This window comes from Nyctereutes procyonoides, unplaced genomic scaffold (genome assembly GCF_905146905.1).
Source record: "Nyctereutes procyonoides isolate TBG_1078 unplaced genomic scaffold, NYPRO_anot_genome, whole genome shotgun sequence".
Classification (NCBI taxonomy): Eukaryota; Metazoa; Chordata; class Mammalia; order Carnivora; family Canidae; genus Nyctereutes; species Nyctereutes procyonoides.
Genome location: NW_026575030.1, coordinates 42,438,075 through 42,458,130, shown reverse-complemented (window position 1 = coordinate 42,458,130; position 20,056 = coordinate 42,438,075). Strand labels below are relative to the sequence as shown.

Here is a 20,056-nt window from a genome sequence, read left to right as displayed (position 1 = left end):
GGAGAATTTCACATTTTTTTTAGATACTTCTTATTATGTATGTCAAGGGCCCTTTGAAACACTGCAGTACTTACAGGTACTGGTCTTTCTTCTTTGTTTCTTTATCTTCTTTATTCTAAGAGATTATGTAGACCAGTATTCCATTTGCAGAATTCAAATAGCCTCTGCTCACATATATCATGCCTACTCAAATATTCATGATCCTATTTACATAGGTCCTTCTAGCCTCTTGATTGAAAGCTCAGAAAGTAAAAGATAAGGGGAAGGGGTTTCATGTATTGGTACTTACTTCTTATACTGTATGGTATCCAGGAATACCTATTGTCTTAATTTTTCATGTTTTGTATATCTTAAATATTTCATTATAATTTATAAAAGAGACACAACTACAAAAAATAGCTGTGGGCTACTGAATGAGGAAGAGTATAAAAAAGTCAGTAATGTGGCTCATCAAAGGACATCACATTTGTTTGATATATATTATGTTTTTGGGACAAGAGAATCACCATCTTTCATTTGGCTCTTTTATTTGGTTTTATGTTTTTTCTGAGCAACACTTATGAACAGGTTTATTTTTACACCTTTGAATTTCAAATTGAGCCTATAAAATAATTTTAGAGATATAGATTCCAACTATTGGCAAATTTTCTTTTAGTTTCATATTAAGAATTACTTCTAAATTATTTAAGTTGATATAGTAAATGACCAAAATATTTTCACTGATTTTGAGTGGGTATATTCATTCATATAGGTAATATAGAGGAAAAAATGCATTAAACGAATAAAATTCTACATATATATTTGAAATTTTCATTATGTCATAAAGTAGAGGTGGAGCCATTATGTAAGTTAAGAGTGGCTTTAACCTTCTACTTTGTATCTCTAATTTCAGTGTTTCTAGGTGTTATCTCAAGAAGCAGCTGCTAGAAGCTACTCCTGAGAAAATGTCACCTTCTGATAGCTGTCTCTAATGAGAGCTGGAGGTGATTTTATCTATTAATAGCCTCTTAAGCATTAGCCACAGGAGGACACTGAGGTAGGGAGGCTCAGCGATAAATACAGGTAATAGACCCAATGACTCAAAAAGTATTTATTGAGAGCCAACCAGGTATCAAATAGGTGCTACAATACAATACAATTCAAATAGGTGGAACTCTTTGCCTTTCAGGTGTTCCTCAGATTTGGATAAAGAAGGAAAGATCGATCGATTGATTCAATACTTAGTAGGAATTTTTCATACTGTTTCTGATCTCTCGACCTTCATCATATCCGATTCAAAGCCCTATGTCCCTAGTTGTTGGAAGGCACATCTTCCTTGCAGACTTCAAAAGAAGGAAATAGTTGGCTGGTCTTTTGATTTTCGGATTTAAAAATCAAGATAAGTGACATCTGCCTAAAAGTTTCCTGTAGTGACTACCCGATTCACTTTTCCATTGCTGTGTATTACATCATCCCAAATTCCGTGGCTTCAAAGAATAATGATTTAGATTTTTCATAGATCTCTGAGTTGATGGACTGGTGGAATGTGCAAGATGACCTCACTCACGTGGTGCTTTGTTGCTGGTTGTATGGCCTCAATTGTCTTCCACATAGCCTCTCACCCTCTAGTAGATTAGAGCTGCTTCCCCACACAAGAGTCTCTGGGCAGTGTCCCAAGACAGAAAGGCTGCAACTTCAAGTCTTGAGGCCCAGGTTCTGGAACTCTCACAGAACATTCTCTTGGTCAACGCAAGTGATAAGTCCAGTCCAGATTCAGAAAATGGAGAAGTGGGAGTCGCAAAATCACACGGAAGGGGATGTGTACAGGAGCAGAAAATTGCTAGTGCATCTTGCCATCTTTGCAAACAGTCTTTTTTTTTTCTTTTTATTAAAGCGGGCAATCCAATGGCAACGCGGCTGTGCAATATTACTAAGTATGGAGTGATAGTATTACAAAACGTGACCATAGGAAATTGCAATGAAAATCTGGAAACCCTGGCAAAACAGGTATGCCACAGAGGCCATGGGCTGGGCAACTGGAGAAAGTTCGGACTATGTAAGTCTGTTCTTTAAATACCTAATGGCCAATGCGTTTAAAACTCTCATATTAGAAATAACGAAAACTGGTAACTAAAACCACTCTTTTTTTTTTTTTTTTTGAAGTTGATATCTGTTTGTGAAAAGGGACTACTGGACCTGTTGGTTCAGCAAATTTTAGCAAATGATGATCTATAACAGATTTTAAATAGCCTCATCTTTTTAGACCAATGAAGTGTTGACTGAAAATAGATCACTGACATTTGAGACCAAAGGGAATGTATTTTGATGGTCAACTGAATCAGAATAAAAATAAAGGGGGAGAAAAAACAACAACCAAAAAAGACCTTTTGAGACCCTAATGCTCATCTCAGGGCTTATCTATGAGCCAGTGAAGTAGGTAATACATATGATTAGATATTTTTTCAATTTTTTCATTACATTATTTTAACCTAGTGTATACCTAAATGCAAATGCATGGAATGGCTAATATCTGGGGCCAAGGAAGGGGAGGAGAAGGAAACTTTGGTCCTTCTAAGTGTAGGGCATGTCAAATACATTATCTCATTTAGTTCTTCTAGAACCTCAGTTATTCTCATAGATAATTATAGTGATTATACTAATTATTGAGCAATTACTGTGTGCCAAATACTGTGCGACACTTTAGATGTTATTTTGTCATATTTAATTCTTACAACAACCATATAGTTATTAATGTACCTATTTTATAGATGAGGAAGCTATCTCTGAGAGGTGCAGTGAACCATAGCCAAAAAGGATTTTTATTTTAAAGTACACACTGTCTCATGCTGGCTCCCTAATTGCAGATAGACAGGGTTAGGGGTAGAAATGGGGTTGGGAGTGGAGAGTAGAGGTGGATGCTAATGCCATAGTTTGTGCCAACTTCACAAACTGGGGGAAAGACCTCATGTTCTGGAGTCTCACTAACCAGTTTTTGGCTCTCTCTTTTTTTTTTTTTAAGATTTTATTTATTTATTCATGAGAGACACACAGAGAGAGGCAGAGACACAGGCAGAGGGAGAAGCAGGCTCCATGCAGGGAGCCTGACGTGGGATTCGACCCCGGGTCTCCAGGATCGCGCCCCGGGCCAAAGGCAGGCGCCAAACCGCTGCGCCACTCAGGGATCCCCTCTCCAAACCTTTAAACAGGGATGAGGATGCTCCATTCATAGTGTTGTTTTGTGTATTAAATGTGATAATACCTACAAAACATCCAGGAAAGTGCCTGGCCCAGAGCAGAGACCTAGCTATTGAATGAGAGCTTTCTTCATTTCTGTACATTGATTGAATACTGTTTTCAACTCTCCCCTGTGAATGGCCTGTAACCTTGGCTTGATTTTTGAAATAATGCTGCCATCTAGTGAAAAAACTAAGCCACATACACGTGCACATTAACACCTGGTGTTAGCCTCACAACACCAGAGCCAGGGGGCCAGCTGGTACCTGGAGATAGGGTTTAGTGTTTCCCAATCTGCGCTGAAAAGCTGTTTTAACAATTTCCAACCCCCTGCAGACCAATAATTTTGTAAAATGTAGTAAAAATTAATTATTAGGAAAATGGGATGATAAAAGGTAAAATATAAATCTTTTTCTTCCTCTTTTAAAAAAGATTTATTTATTATTGAAGTATCGTTGACACACAGTGTTACATTAATTTCGGGTGTACAAAACAGTGATTAGAACAAGTCTATATGTTGTGCTATGCTCACCCAAGTGTAGCTACCATCTAAATATAAATCATTGAAACGAATCATTGGGTTCACCAGCATCCAATTGTTGTGTAAGTTTCTGACCAGTTACCCTCAGTTTCTGTGTTTGCCTTCCTATGAAGCCTGTAACAAACAGTGAATCAACATTGGCTCATGGATCCCACCTTGAGGAGCATCGATCTACCTATGGCAGCCTGTCTTAGTTCATTAATCCTGGCCCATAGTAAGAGCTGGAAAAACCACCAGCCTGCATGTACTGTGTCTTTTACTCAAGGAGAGAAGCAAACATGAAGAACCAAGTGGATGTTCATGAAATTATCAGCTAAATTCCAGCTTATTCCCACCTGCAATTGCTTGCAAAGTGTTTAGACATAGCTGTATGAAGTTAGGGTTTTTGTTTTTTTCTTAAACAGATAGACAACATCTCATCACAGTCTCTGAATATTTCCAATGAAGCTCAGATTTTAACATCTGATGTCAAGAGAATAACTCCTGACAATGTCACTTCTGCTACAAGAGTGGTTGGGCAGATCTTCAACACATCCAGAAATGCTTCCTTTGAGGTAAAACTCACAAGCTTTTTAAAAGGGGGGAGGGGGAGGGAAAAAAAGACATGGAAAGAAAGACAAAACTAGAAATCACTTTACCTGGTTCAATAGTAAGTATGAGAGTTATACTACGTGTTGTGGGCTATGTTTCCACCATCAGAGCCCTGCATCTTACTTAGTTTCTGCTTCTGTGTGCATCTGCTTCGGTGTTCCTGGGGTTGGGGTAGAGGTTCTGTGTAGGACCTCGCTTTGAGGCCGAATTCAGAAACCTAAGGTTCCTGAAGGACTCCATTTAAATTTTCACCATGTGTTACCTTTATTCTCTCTGCTATCTAAAATGACACCTTAAATTTTGAAAAATATCTGCCTCTAGATTACCGTTCTAATGGTGCCACTTGACCCCATAATAATGCTTGATAATGGTGGTGAGGATGGTATATGACACGTCTTCTACGATGATTGTTTGCTGCCTTCTCCCTGGCAGGCGAAAGCTGTTGCTGTAGCCACAGTGAGTCAACTTCTAGAAGCCAAAGAAGATGTTTTTCAAAGTGCTGCTGCTGCTACTGACTATGATGATACCTTTGCAACGTAAGCACAATTCCAGTTGGTAAAGAAGACATCACAAAGTGCTAGTTAGTTTCCTGGGGTACAGCATTGAGAAAGATGTCTTGATTTCTCTCATGGATGCACTAACTGGCTGATTCCCAGGAATGCAGACCAAAGCCTTGGCTTTCCACCTTTCCCAGATCACCTGATCTGATCTTCATTGCTTAGACAGAGTGCTACATGTGAACTCCTGGTTCCTGGGGAGGCCACGGTCCAGGAGGTAGAGAGCAACTGGGATGATTCAGATTAGAACCTATGTTCCTAGCCTTACCTTGGGTGTGGCCAAAGGTCAGCCTGCAGGCGCAGTAGGAGCTCTTCCAACTGTTTTCTCAATGTACAGAGCTAAAAATAATAGCATGACTTTGCAGGACACGTTGCCAGCTGCCTGTACACGACTCGGCTAGCCCCAACATCCTGGTGTGTCTTGGTTTAGCTTTCTTTAGCTTTCCCAAGGCTACATTGGAAAAAAAAAAAAAAAAGAATCCAACTCTACCTGCCTTCTCTCTTTTTGATTCCTATGTTTGGGCACCTTTTAGTTGTATATTTGTAATAAAACTCATGTGCTTTATTATAGAGATCCCTTACTAGGATTCATTATGTTTTTATCTTATATATAGTTTTAATTTTTTTTAAATTAAGTAAATATACATACTCACCATAGAAAAATAAGAAAATATATAGATGAGCAAAACTTAAAAAATTGTCCCACCTTTTTTAACCTGTTGGTATATATTGTTCCAGGTGTTTTTCTCTGTATGTGTTTTTGTGTTTGTATCATATTACATATTACTGATTTATAGCTGTTTTTTGTCACTTAATACCTTATGAACATCTTTTCAGTATAAATATCCACACATATACATCATAAATTTTAGATACTGCATGAGTGAACTTTTATTTAAGCAATTCCTCCTGAGGGACATTTAGATTGCTTCAAGTCTTTTACTATTTTTTTTTTCTTTTACTATTTTGAGCAACCAACATTCTTATACATAATCTCTGTTTGTATGGCCCATAATTTTTAGGAGAAATTCCTAGAAATAGCTCTCAGTATTCTAATTTTTACAGTGAGCCCTCAATGTAGAAAAAGCACAAAATCATGAAATGGATGGAACATTCAAAAGATTATAATTCTGAAAGACGGTGGTAGAGGTGGTTGCTTCAACAGTTTTACTGGTGTATTCTATGACTTCAGATTTCAGTAGGAGTCTGGGTCCTTCTCACTGGGAGTGTAAAGACTCCCATTTTTCTTGAAGTTGGAGAAGGAAGTGGCCATGGAATTCAGAGTCTCTGTTCAGTGAACATGGAGCTTGAGAGCCAGAGTGGGCTCCCTTCAGAGCTGGAGACTCTGTTTGCAGTCTTGCTAGGGAGAAAGGAGAAGGGTGGATGTTTCTGGTGAGAAAGCTGAGGAGAGAGCAACTATGAGATTCAGCTGAGAAAGTCACACATTATGATACAGATGAAAATACTATCCTGACAATAAGAAATTATGAATTTTACTGGCTTACAGAAAAAATTGATTCTGTATGATTTATGTGCAATCTCCAAAGGCTTCAAAGGAGGTGATTAGAGGATGAATAAAAAATTTAAATATGGGACACACTGAAACATGAAATGTTACAATTGCACTCATAGTAATTCCTCCCACTCTGGATTTCTGGTCTGCTTACTTTTCTAATCCTGGTCTGTCAGTTGTCTCTCCCATGTGATCTTATGCATAAGCCCTTGTGGACTCAGGCCTTCATTCATTTAGATAAGGCTGTCACTTCAAGCTCCAACTCCTACATCAGCTCACCAAGCCCTTAGTACTTCTCAGGAACTGCCAGCAGAGGCGATTCTAATGTTTCTCTCTCCCTGGGGAAGGGAATTGCTTCTCTGGGGAACTCTTCCTTTCCAAACTCTGTCTCCTGAACCTAGGCCTAGATGCAAGGTCTCCTGAGAGACACTGGGCCTTAGTTGCCCATCTTACTTTGGCTGTTCCCTTCTTTCATTTACGATTTTCTGTTTGCATCTCTAAACTACTGGACTCCCCTTCTCCACTCATGGGGAGAAGTGGACAGTGTGAGAGTAAAACAGGAGAGTGACAGGGAGGGAAAAAACCTGCCCAGCTCCAGCTGGCTCAGTTTGTCATAGTGAAGTTTTCTAGCATCCGTCCATCTGTTCTCCTGGTCTAAGTTGAGAGGCATCATGGGCAAAGTCTCTGCTGTTAAGGGCATCCTATTACGATCAGTGAATCTAAGACCTCATTTCTCCACTTGACCACTTGTTGCAAAGACTGATCTATCACCCTGAAACTTTGCTGTCAAATTCAGGCTCATAATTGTCTGTTTACCTATCCTTGGAATGTAAAACGGCTTCTCTAATACTGACCACCTTATATGTTTACATTTCACATTTCTATTGGTATTTTTGTTCTAGTCAGCCTCCTTTGGTTAAAAGATGCTCACTTAAATTATCTTGACCAGCGATTTATCCTAAAGAGGCTTATGGAATCTCATGGGAACTTAAGAACAGTATTATAATATGGTGGGCTTTATGGATCCTGGAGTAGGGAGATGGCAGGGAATCCCAGGCAGCTCTGAAAGTCCCCGTAGAGGACTATGTGGGCCTCCCTTCTGGGATAATATGATGGTTATATTGGAGTCAGACAGTCCTAGGTTCAAATCTTAGCATTGCTATGTAGTAGGTATATGATTTTGGCCAAATTCATTTCTCTTAGAAGAGACTCAGATTCTTCAGTATAATATAGGAGTAACTTTTGGGGCTCACTTTAGTAGGATTCTTGTGAGGCTTCACTGAGATAATATATGTGAATCATTTGCACGATACCTGACTTTTATATATTTGGTCTTGAAAAAAAAAGGTTAACAGTTGGTCTTTATAATTAACATGACTTAATAAACTTGTATATTTCATCTTCTAGTTTCTGCTCTCTCATAAATTAACTATTTTTGCGACGTTGGAGAAATATAATGAAAAACAAAATCTTTTCTCAACCCAGAAGTGCTCTCCACAAAGACAGTAGAGAAGGAAAAACACTTTTCATTGCATAAGTGTTAAACCAGAATGTGATGTGTATCAATCACAGGTAAACACCAATTGATTGCAGACAGAGAAGAATCTCACCTCCTTATATAGCCAAGCAGATATAACCCATTACATACATGTTTTCAGGTAATCAATAACTAGCCCTCAATTAAGAAAACCTGACAATGCTGTCACACATAGTTCATATTAAGTTAACCTGGTAACTGAGGTGACCATCTGTGTTAGCTCACTGACTTTATCCAAAGGAAGAACAAACCTCTTACACCTTTGTGACAGGAGGCCGCTTTGCAACTTGGAGCAAGGTACCCACACACTAAAATTAAGCTCCTACCCTCCACAGGAACTCGGAAATAGGGGCACTAACTCCCTTGATGTTTATATTCCAAAGAGATGGCTTTCATGTCCTTGAGAAAGCCATTCCTGAGTCATTAAGTACACAAAATGCCAATCTAGTTTTCAAAAAAAAATTATATTTCAAAGAGAAGAGAAAGACCTTCTACAGTTTTTTTTTCTAAAGTAGATGCTCAAAGGAAAAGGAGGAGAAAGAAATTGCCTCTTTTATTTTCAAAAAATTAAGTCTCTTATTTTAAATTTGTATTTGTCCTTACAATGACAGAATGACCTCTCTGGTCCCCTCTTACTCAGGACTTTCCTGAAATAACTATGGCACTAACCTGAAAATTCTTCAGTGAAAAGAATCTGCTTCTTCCAGTTATTTGTACTGGTCAATGGCCAGCCTCTGCATTGGGTACTCTGAGGCAGACACCCATCTCTAATCTAATCCGTTGGGGCAAGAGCAGGGAAGAATCATATGGTAGAAAAAAATGGCCTTCAAAATGGCTGTGGCTCCAGCAATGCTTGCTTTTCTTTCTTTCTTTCTTTCTTTCTTTCTTTCTTTCTTTCTTTCTTTCTTTCTTTCTTTCTTTCCTTTCTTTTCTTTCTTTCTCTTTCTTCCTCTTTTTTCCCTCAAATTTATTTATTCATGAGAGACACACAGAGGCAGAGTCATAGGCAGAGGGAGAAGCAGGCTCCCTGGAGGGAGCCCGATGCAGAACTTGACCCCAGGACCCTGGGATCACAACCTCAAAGGCAGACGCTCAACCCCTGAGCCAATCAGGTGCCCCTAGAGCAACCCTTTCGAAGTGGTTGTGAACTCTGCAGTCATTCCCAGATATCTAGTACTTCCTTCCCTTTAGCCTCAAATGCCTGAGGGAGTGCCTCTTGCTATCACCAGTGTTTCACGGGGGTATGACCTCTTAGTAGGCGCTCAACAGATATTATTTGGTTGACAAATACATGAAATATGTTCTTAGAAGATGAGAATTTTGTTATGTATTCCTCCTGTGGAAAGCAGCCCTAGAGTATAATTGTTATTAAGTGGGAAATATACAATGTGGATTGCTAAAAATTCAGAAAATGGCGTTATGAAAAGAACACATTCAAAACAAAAAAGCCAACTCAAATGTTTCCATATAAATGATTATCTATTCTCTTTATAAAAGCAATCTTTAATTATTTTAAAATTTGTCTCTTGATTACGTTATTTGGGGAAAGGGAAAAATACTTTAGTGGCCAAAATAAAGGATTTAGAATATGGAACAACTACATTTTAATGAAATCACTTCATTTCTGGGAAAACTAGATTGAATCAGTTATCTAAGCTCTCGAGATTTTGTTTGGTCCAGTATAGAAATAGTGCAAATATTTCTTCTAGGAAACAAGGCAAATAAAAAGGTCTTAAGACTTTTCTATGGAGATCACCAAACTGACAGGTTCTCTAACTCGCTCCCATTTTCCATCTAATCTTATCTCTGAAATTATCCCAAGTAGAAAAGAACATTGTGGAAACCCGCAACGTTTAGTTAATGACTGAGGCAGTGAGCTCAGAGCTCTACTCTTGCATGGTTCCAAATGAACTGTTGCCTCTGGAACCAACGGCTAACAGGAGATGCTTTAGACTCCAAGGAGTTTGGGTGAGAGGAAGGAGTTGAATAAGTGGAAATTGGTTCTCATAATTGGAGAAACATAAAGAGCATGTCTGGCCAATGATGGGTAGTAACAGGATCCTTTATATGAAGAACAACACAATAAAGACTATTTCTGTGGGGAAATTGGTCACTCTTGAGTTCCAGTTTGCTGGCATCTGTATACAGAGTATCCTTCAGGGGAGTCAGTCCATTAGAACTTTAGAAAAAGTATGTATAATAAAGCAAGACTCTGGTGAAGAAAATAAATTATTTTAAGTTGATTATGCCAATGCTGTTGTGATCACGAGTTTTATGGTTGAGCTTTTCTATTGGAATGTGGGAGAGAACACACACCTTTGGTTTTATGACAAATCTCTAGAAAATTACATTGTTATGTTTTATTCTACACAGGCTTATTGAGCAAATGGAAATTTACTCCATGTCTTTGGGTAACGAGTCAGTGGTGGAACCTAATGTGGCAGTACAGTCTGTGGCTTTCTCTTCAGAAGGCACTGAACAGTCTAAAAATGTTCGCTTCTCTGTTAAGAAAGGTAAGCGGTGTGTCTCATGCACTTAAAATAGCAGACAGCATTCTGCTATCAACCATGAATAATGCTCTGTCTATGAAAAATGTAGATTTTAAAAATTCTTCTTTTTTCCTTCTCACAGGAACTAGTGATTCTCTCACTTCTGGTTCCACAGTTGTGGAGACAAACGTGGACGCACTTAATCCAGACCTGGAGACTGAGCTTCAAATCTTGCTCCATACCTCAAAAAGTAGGTCTCAAACTTTGTGGCATTAAAAAATACATTCAAATTGGGGGTTCCTGGGTGGCTCAGTTTGTAAGCATCTGACTTCAGCTCAGGTCATGATCTCAGGGTCCTGGGATTGAGCTCCAGCATCCGGGTCCCTACTCAGCAGGGAGTCTGCTTGTCCCTCTGTCCACTCATGCACACACACAGGCTTTTTCTCTCTCTCAAATAAATCAATAGAATCTTTTTTAAAGTACACTCAAATTTATGGAATTAGTATTTTAAAATCCACTGAGCAAAGAATAATATTTACTTTGTTTCATACTGCATAATTTGCATTTGAGTACATTTGAGCTCTGACAAATTATGGTAATCTCGACTCTGCTACTGTAGATGACGGAGAGGATTTCTTTCCTTTTTTTCCTTTTCAAAAATCTTTGGAGCAGAATTGAAATGCTCTGGTCATGGACACGAGTAGGTTTTCTAAGAAAAATCTAGCTAATGCAGGTCAGTTTTACACTTAAAAATATATTAAAAATACTCAGTAATAAACTTTGCCCATATTTACTGATGGCATGGCACTCGTAGACTCAGATTCATCCTATGGACCTGCCTTGGGATATTTTATGTAATTGGCACAGTCATCATCTTGTAGCAACAGATTTTAGTTATCTCCACTAATATAGTGCTCACCATGGGCTTCCTATCATCTTGCATATGGTCCTTCAGAAAATTTTATGTCTAACATGAAATCTTTGTACTTTTCAAAGCCTAAAAGAATGGTTATTTTGACAATAATAGTAAGCAAAGCAAGCACACATATTTATTCTATCCCCAAATAAAAAATCCAATGTGGGGTGCCTGGGTGGCTCAGTTGGTTAAACTTCAGAAGCTTGATGTCACCAACTCAGGTCATGATCTCAGGGTTGTGAGAGCAAGCCCCACATCAGCTCTGTGCTGGCTGGAGCCTGCTTAAGATTCTCTTCCTCTTCCTCTTCCTCTTCCTCAGCCCCTCCCTCATCTAAAAAAAGCCTAAAACTTAAAAAGCAATCCAATGCCAGAAAGTACATATTTTAGAGTTCATAATAGCACTGATAAGGAAGGAGGTCATGATCTGGCATGTTGTGGAATTTTGCTTCCATTTGCTTTGGCTACATGCTTTGTGAAACTGGAGATTAAATCTAAGTCTTTTATGTTCTTTTCTGTGCTTTCTTTTTAATTTAAAAATATCTCATGCATATAGAAAAGTATGGAAAATAATGCATGCAGCACCCATGTACCCACCAGCAAGGTCAATTGATGTCAAATTTTGCTATGTTTGCCTCAGACCTCTTAAAAAAGGAAGATGTTGCAGCTGTACCTGAAGTCGTGTGCCCTATCTTTTCCCATCCCTTCCCCCAGAACTTATATCTTTCTTTAGTTGGTGTGTTTCATTTTTATGGTTGTCTTTAAACTTTTGCTACATATTTATATATCTGTAATAAAATATTCTATTTTGTGGGTTTTAAATATTTACCCAAGTGGTATCATGTTGTATGGAACTCACTTTTTTTAAACTAAACATCTCTTTTGGGAGATTTATTCAGATGTTATCAAGCTTATGAACTTTTGTCTATGTGATAAATACGTTAAAATATTGTTATGTTCTTTTATTATTTAAAATTTTTTTAACATTTTATTTATTGATTCATGAGAGACACAGAGAGAGGCAGAGACATAGGCAGAGGGAGAAGCAGGCTCCATGCAGGGAGCCCAACATGGGACTCGATCCCGGGTCTCCAGGATCACGCCCTGGGCTGAAGGCAGAAGCTCAGCCTCTGAGCCATCCAGGCATCCCACATATTCCTTTTTTAAAATTTAAATTCAATTATCCAACATATAGTACATACTTAGTTTCAGATGCAGTGTTCAATAATTTATCAGTTGTCTATAACACCCAGTGCTCATCACATCACATGCTCTCCTTAATGCCCATCACCCAGTTACCCCATCCCCACATCCACTTCCCCTTCAGTAACCCTCAGTTTGTTTCCTGTAGTTAAGAGTCTCATGGTTTTTCTCCCTCTCTGATGACTTCCCATTCAGCATTCCCTCCCTTCACCTATGATCCTCTGTGCTGTTTCCTATATTCCATATATGAATGAAGCTATATGATAATTGTCTTTCTCTGATCAAGTTATTTCACTCAGCAAAATACCCTCCAGTTCCATCCATGTTGATATAAATGGCAAGTATTCCTTTTGCAGCTTGGAGATTCAATGATAAGTTAGAATTTCTTCTTCCTTTTCATGTCTTTATTAAACATTCTGATTTTCTACTCTGCGACTTGCCTATTCAAATACTATGATCATTTCTCTATTGGATTGTAAGTCTTTTCCTTATTGGCCATATAGTCTCCACACTATGTACTCTGGACACTAATTATTTGTTGGTTATAAAGTTGCAAATATCTTTCCTCCAGTATGTAGCTTTATTTTGCTTGGCTTTTGAGGTCTTTTGTCATACCAAATTTTTAATTTATAGGGCAATCCAATGTATCAGTATTTTCCTTTATAATTGGTACTTTTTAAAAGAAATACTTCTCTGTGTTAAATTCACTACAATAGTTCTTATTTTTCTCCTGCATGTTTTTAGTGTTTGTGTATGCATTTAGGTCTTCAGTGAACGTAGAATTTATATGTTTGGTGAAAGATAGGGGTCTAACTTCTTATTCCATATAAATTATCAATCTTTTCAAATGGGCTAAAACACACTGTTAAAAGACAAGGACATAGGACTGAAAGGGACATATTTTATGATTTTTAGAATGAACTGAGCATTCAACTAAAGAAGCATAAAAATAAAATAAATGTAAAGAAACTAAAAAGAAGGAATTAATAGGAGTGCCTGAGTGGTTCAGTTGGTTAAGCATCTGCCTTCAGTTTGGGTCATGATCTCAGGTCCTGGGATCAAGCCCCACATTGGGCTTTCTGCTCAGCCGTCATTTGCTTCTCCTTCTCCCTCTCTCTCTGTGGTATCTCTTGTTCTCACTCTCTCTCAAATAAATAAATAAAATCTTTTTAAAAAGAGAAGGAATTAATAAATGTAATGGGGAAACTTAATAAAAATAGAAGTTAACAGGGCAGCCCAGGTGGCTCAGCAGTTTAGCACCGCCTTCAGCCCAGGGCCTGATCCTGGAGACCCGGGATCGAGTTCCACGTCAGACTCCCTGCATGAAGCCTGCTTCTCCCTCTGCCTGTGTCTCTGCCTCTCTCTCTCTCTCTCCCTCTCTCTGTGTCTCTCATGAATAAATAAAATATAAAAAAATGGAAGTTAACAAATGCTAGACTTGATCAACAAAATGAACATCGACTCAATGAAAAGACTTATAAAATAGGCAAGATTCTAACAAATTTTATCAAGAAAAGGGAAAGAGAGAAAGAATATAAATAAGCATCAAGAAGGTATATCTATAAATATGGAGATTAAAAAATTTATAATGGTGAATAGAATTTCATTCTAATAAATCTGAATATCTATATAAAAGTGATTGTTTTCTAATAAGTGACCAAAATACTTTAAGAATGAGAAGAGGGATAAGCAGGGACTTTCATTTTTTTACTTATATATTTCTATGGATTTGACTTTATTTATTTATTTATTTATCTATCTATTTATTTATTTATTTAAAAGATTTATGTATTTATTTGAGAGGGCGTGCTCTCACACATGCATAAGCAGGGGGAAGGACAGAGGGAGAGGGAGAGAGAGAATCTCAAGCAGACTCTCCACTGAGCACAGAATCTGACATGGGGTTCTGTTTCATGACCCTGAGACCATGACCTGAGCCAAAGTCAAGAATCCGATTCTTAACCAACTGAGCTACCTAGGCACCCCTGGATTTGACTTTTCCATCAAGCATGTCATTCTTTTATATATATATATAAAACATATATTCTGTTATATATATATATATATATATATATAACAATAATGAAAAGAAGTCTTACTGCAATTTTAGGGTTAACTTTGTCATCCAACGTTCAGAAGGAACAACTTGGCAAGGCCAATGTGCCATGAAAAAGCTCCCTAAAGCAATGTCTTTATGTCTAGGTAGAGGATAGAACATGGCTGGCTGTGGAGGATGTTTTAGGGCCTGTCAGGCTCTTGTCTGCCTATCTCTCCAATCACACTAAATAGGCTTGCCTCACTGCTACTGTTTTAGTTTTCCTGGTATCACATGTAGAGTTTAGAAAATTAATTCAGTTAAAATATAAAATTATTATAACTTTTTCTGCCTTAAATAGGGCCATCAGTTGTATAAAGTGTTAGGGGCATTCCTCAGGTCATTCTGTTTGACAATTGTCATGGCCAGCTTCCATGCAAAACCCTCTGCTATGGCCATTCTAGGAAATCTGAGGAGCAACTTACCACTTTTTTCCAATGTCCTGAAGAAATATGTCACAATAGCCTTCCAGTCTTGGGAAAACCCTGTGATCATCATGAAGTATCAGAGACCAACAGTTCAAGAGACAATGGAGAGTATCTGGCTCCATGGAAGCAATCCCTGACATGATGTGAACTCCTAAAACTCTGTGACTGAATAGACTGGTTTCTGCTCCGTCCCTTTTAAGAGGAAACAGGTCTCACAGAGCACTTTCCTAGGCACTGCTGTCTTGATATCCACTCATTGCTGTTTCTTGTCTGATGTCTTATCAGTGGGTGAAGCGGCCCTGGGCTACCTGAATGTCTTCACTCTGTTTCCCTGTATAGGAAGCAAGATATTTATTTTATACATGAGATCCTTATAATACCTCTTCGGGGTGGATTAGGTCCAAATTTTCGTTCCCATTTAGAAGGTAAGGAATCTGGAACTCAGGAAAAAAAAAAAGTAATGTAAACGGAACGGCCAGGCACAGGTTACATATGTTAATTACATATTGCAATTAAGTAAAGATTCAACTAGCAAACCATTTTTACTGTACTTTGCTCAAATATTAAGCTGCCATGCAGTTAAACGATGACATGGGACTTTGTTTTTTCTTTGCCCTAGGATTCGTTTGTTGATTTTAGTGTTTTTTTCTTCTTTTTTCCTCAGGTGACGCAAAGTCATGTGGCTTTGTAGTGTATCAAAAGAACAAGCTTTTCCAATCAAAAACTTTTAAAACTAAATCAGATTTTAGTCAAAAAATTATCTCAAGCAAAACTGATAAAAATGGAGATCAGGGAACTTCTGTTAACATCGTCTTTAATCCAAGGGTGAGTTTTTCCAGCAACAAATAAAATTCAGGCCACTTTTGATTACAAAGTAGGGTTGGTTGGGAAAAAGAAATCCACAGGAAAACTCTTTATTTTTTAAAAGTTTTTATTTAGTTCCAGTTAGTTAACATACAGTGTAATATTAGTTTTAGGTGTACAATATATTAATTTCACAGAAAAACTCTTTAAAAGATTCTTTGAAGATATTCATTTAAACATTCCCCATGTCCACGTTTTTTGTCAGACTAGCTAAATGCAAAATGAGCTAATTTGAATTTTATATCCTTTTTCTCCCTCCCTAATCTATAACAAAGATGTTGTACTTGGTAGATACCTAATAGATTTCTCATATGCTTATCTTATTTGATTTTTTCTACCTGATTAGGCATTTTTAAATAATTGGCTGCAATTGTCTTTTCGATTTATAGTATGACTCAAAAGAATTCCAGCTCTATTCCTATGCCTGTGTCTACTGGAGTTTTTCAAAAAAGGATTGGGACACGAATGGATGTCACAAAATTAGGGCCACTGATGGATTATTGTACTGCCACTGCAACCATACTACTAATTTTGCTGTATTAATGGTAAGGATATACATAGTAATCTCTTTCCAGATGAGAATTTTCCTTAAATTATAGAACCTCGTTTTGTTTGGTTTGATTTTGTTTTGTTTTAAGAGGGAGATGGGGTAGGGAAGGGCAGAAGGAGAGGGACAGAGAGAATCTTAAGCAGGAACAGGCTCCATTCCCAGTGTGGAGCCTGCCACAGGGCTTGATCTCACAACCCTGAGGTCATGAGTTGAGCCAAAATCAAAAGTTGGACACTTAACCGACTGAGCCACCCAGGTGCCCCAATATAGAACCATGTTTTATAAACTTTTTTGAGATGACTATAGTTTTCTTATTGATTGAATGATTGATTGATTTTATGACATCTATTTCCTTTTCTTTAATGCACTAGATTTAACTTTATTTTAGTATCACTTTTTTTGTTTACATTCTACTTAGTTAACATAGTGCGATATTGGTTTCAGGAGTAGAATTTAGTGACTCATCACCTACGTATAATAGCCAGTGCTCATTACAACAAGTGTCCTCCTTAATACCCATCACCCATTTAGCCCATACCTTCCAGCTCCCCTCCATCAACCCTCAGTTTGTTCTCTGTAGTTAAGAGTCTCTTATGGTTTGCCTCCCTCTCTATTTTTACTTCCCCTATTTTCATCTGTTTTGTTTCTTAAATCCATTTATGAGCGAAATCATATGGTATTTGTCTTTCTGTGACTGACTTCTGTTGCTTAGCATAATACACTCTCACTCTATCCATGTCATTACAAATGGCAAGATCTTATTCTTTTTGATGACTGAGTAATATTCCACTGTGTGTGTGTGTGTGTGTGTGTGTGTGTGTGTGTGTGTGTGTGTCCCATTTCTTCTTTATGGACATTTGGGCTCTTTCCATAATTTGACTATTGTTGATAATGCTGCTATAAATATCAGGATTAGTGTACCCATTTGAGTCAGTAAGTTTGTATCCTTTGAGTCAATACCCAGTAGTGCAATTGCTAGATGGTGGGGTAGCTCTATTTTTAACTTTCTGAGAAACCTCTATACTGTTCTCCAGAGTGGCTGCACCAGTTTGTATTCCCACCAACAGTGCAAGAGGGTTCCTCTTTCTCCACTTCCTCACCAACACCTCGTTTCTTGTGTTGTGAATTTTAGCCATCCTGACAACTATGAGGTTACAGTTTTCTTATTTTAAGAATCAAACCTTTCTTATTTTAATTGATTTTATTTTCTAGCATATTACAGAGAGATCTGCTTTCTTTTTTTTAATATTTTATTTATTCATTTGACAGAGAGAGTGAGCACGAGCTGGGGGCAGGGCAGAGGGAGAAGCAGACACCCTGCTGAGTGGGGAGCCCAACGTGGGGCTCAATCCTAGAACCCTGGGATCATGACCTGAGGCAAAGGCAAAGGTTTAACTGACGGAGCCAGCAGCTGCTCCGAGAGATTTGCTTTCTTAATTAGAAAACTGTAAAGATAAAATTTTAACTTTTTTGAGTATCTTTAAGATCATTAGTATCATTCACTAGCTATGTAAAGCCTGGTTGTTATATATATATATTATATATATATATATAATATATATGTGTATATATATAATATGTTATGTATATTATATGTTATATATATTATATATATGTTATATATATTAAATGATACAGACTACATTGTCATAGTTATTTTTCTTCTTCCTTCTTTCCTTCTTTTCTTTCTTTTCTTCTTTCTTCTCATTAATGTCTGAGTCTGCCTCAGTGCCTACCACTCACACCTGTAATTAGTTTTGGGTTGCCAATTTTTTTAAAAGTCTGATTAGGATTGTATGTAAAGTAGGGGCAGATAGGCTCTAAGTGAATAGATGATTTCTAAAGTCTGATAATCTATGTATGTTCTATGATTCTTTGGTATTTCCTCAGTATACTGTACACAGGAAATAATGTGAAACTTTTGTTTTTAAAAATGGAATTTGTTTTATTTTTGTTTTCTTCCTATAAGCAAATACATACTTATTGCATAAGATATGAATGTTTATCTGTTGAACAGAAATACACTAGTATGGAAAAATATTTATGACATCTTGAATTAAAATAGCAATTCAAATTAAAATATGTTAACAAACTGCTATATATTTGTACAAGAGACACAAATAATATTTGTAGGCATTTAAAAAAAGATCATCTTTGGAGAAGAGGTAGGATTTCAAGAGATAGAGTGGTATGTGTAGCTGGTAGTTAAAAGAAATCTATAGGTTTTTAAATTTTTAAAAATTCATTTATTTATTTATTTATTATTTATTTTTAAAGATTTTATTTATTTATTCTTGAGAGAGCGAGAGAGAGAGAGAGAGAGAGAGAGAGAGAGAGAGAGAGAGGTAGAGGCACAGGCAGAGGGAGAAGCAAGCTCCATGCAGGGAGCCTGATGTGGGACTCGATCCCAGGTCTCCAGGATCATGCCCTGGGCCGAAGGCAGGTGCTAAACAGCTGAGCCACCCAGGATGCCCTATAGGGTTTTTTTTTAATGCTTCTATATTACTTTCATGTTATATAAATATTACTTTCTAATTTTTTAAATTATTAAAATAAAGACAGGCAAAAATTGTACATATCCTACTCACCCAGGGACCCCCATTCCTACCTCTCCAGACTTCTAAGAGCACATACTCACATAGAATATACTTATCTAGGAATATATACTAAAATACTAGCATAGATATAGATATGTTAGACAAAAACTAGACCTCTTTTTTAAAAAAAAAGTTTACAGGATCAATGAACATCTTTCCAAGTCCAAAAAATATTTCTGCATCTTTATTTTTAATGCACCAGCTTAGGAATGCAGATTTCTTCTTAGATTATAATTACACATAAAAATAATGTAAGGGATAAATGAAGTAACTTTAGTCAGTTTAGATCTACTGAGGAGGGCACTTGATGGGATGGGCACTGGGTGTTATATGTTGGCAAACTGAATTTAAATTTAAAAATGTAAAAAAAAATATTTATTTATTATTTTTAAAGATTTATTTATGATAGACATAGAGAGAGGCAGAGACACAGGAGGAGGGAGAAGCAGGCTCCATGCCAGGAGCCCAACACGGGACTCGATCCAGGGACTCCAGGATTGCACCCTGGGCCAAAGGCAGGCGCCAAACCACTGAGCCACCCAGGGATCCCCTAAAAATGTAAAAAAAAATTTAGATCTAATCCAAACAACTTTGATTTTAAACATTGAGGAAAAGCATATATATTTTCCCTAACTGAATTAAATCATTGTTCTCAACATTATACTTCATATAAACTACTCAGAGATAAGGGATTAATTTATTTCCTTTTAAAACATAACAGTTTTATGAGAAGATGTATCTAGAAATTCTCTGGTTATTTTGACACTTGTAACTTCTTATGATGTTGACTTTCATAGACATTTCAGGAATGGTTATTTAAAAATATAAGTCTTAATCTATTTTCCAGAGTTTTGAAAAGAAATACAAATATCCTGAATCACTAAACATATTATCCAGCGTTGGATGTGCGCTGTCCATTACTGGTCTGGCTCTCACAATTGTATTTCAGATTGTCACCAGGTAAG

At 37.3% G+C, this 20,056-nt stretch overlaps 1 protein-coding gene across 1 annotated transcript in view; it reads left to right on the top strand.

The window, feature by feature from the left end:
* ADGRG7 (adhesion G protein-coupled receptor G7) overlaps positions 1-20,056 on the top strand; it is a 76,506-nt gene that overhangs the window by 35,743 nt on the left and 20,707 nt on the right. Inside the window, exons 5-12 of the mRNA XM_055315927.1 lie at positions 1,874-1,986; positions 4,159-4,308; positions 4,778-4,881; positions 10,326-10,465; positions 10,584-10,691; positions 15,745-15,905; positions 16,334-16,489; positions 19,939-20,051. Of these exons, the coding sequence (XP_055171902.1) occupies positions 1,874-1,986; positions 4,159-4,308; positions 4,778-4,881; positions 10,326-10,465; positions 10,584-10,691; positions 15,745-15,905; positions 16,334-16,489; positions 19,939-20,051 (1,045 nt within the window). The remainder of the gene's footprint in view (positions 1-1,873; positions 1,987-4,158; positions 4,309-4,777; positions 4,882-10,325; positions 10,466-10,583; positions 10,692-15,744; positions 15,906-16,333; positions 16,490-19,938; positions 20,052-20,056) is intronic.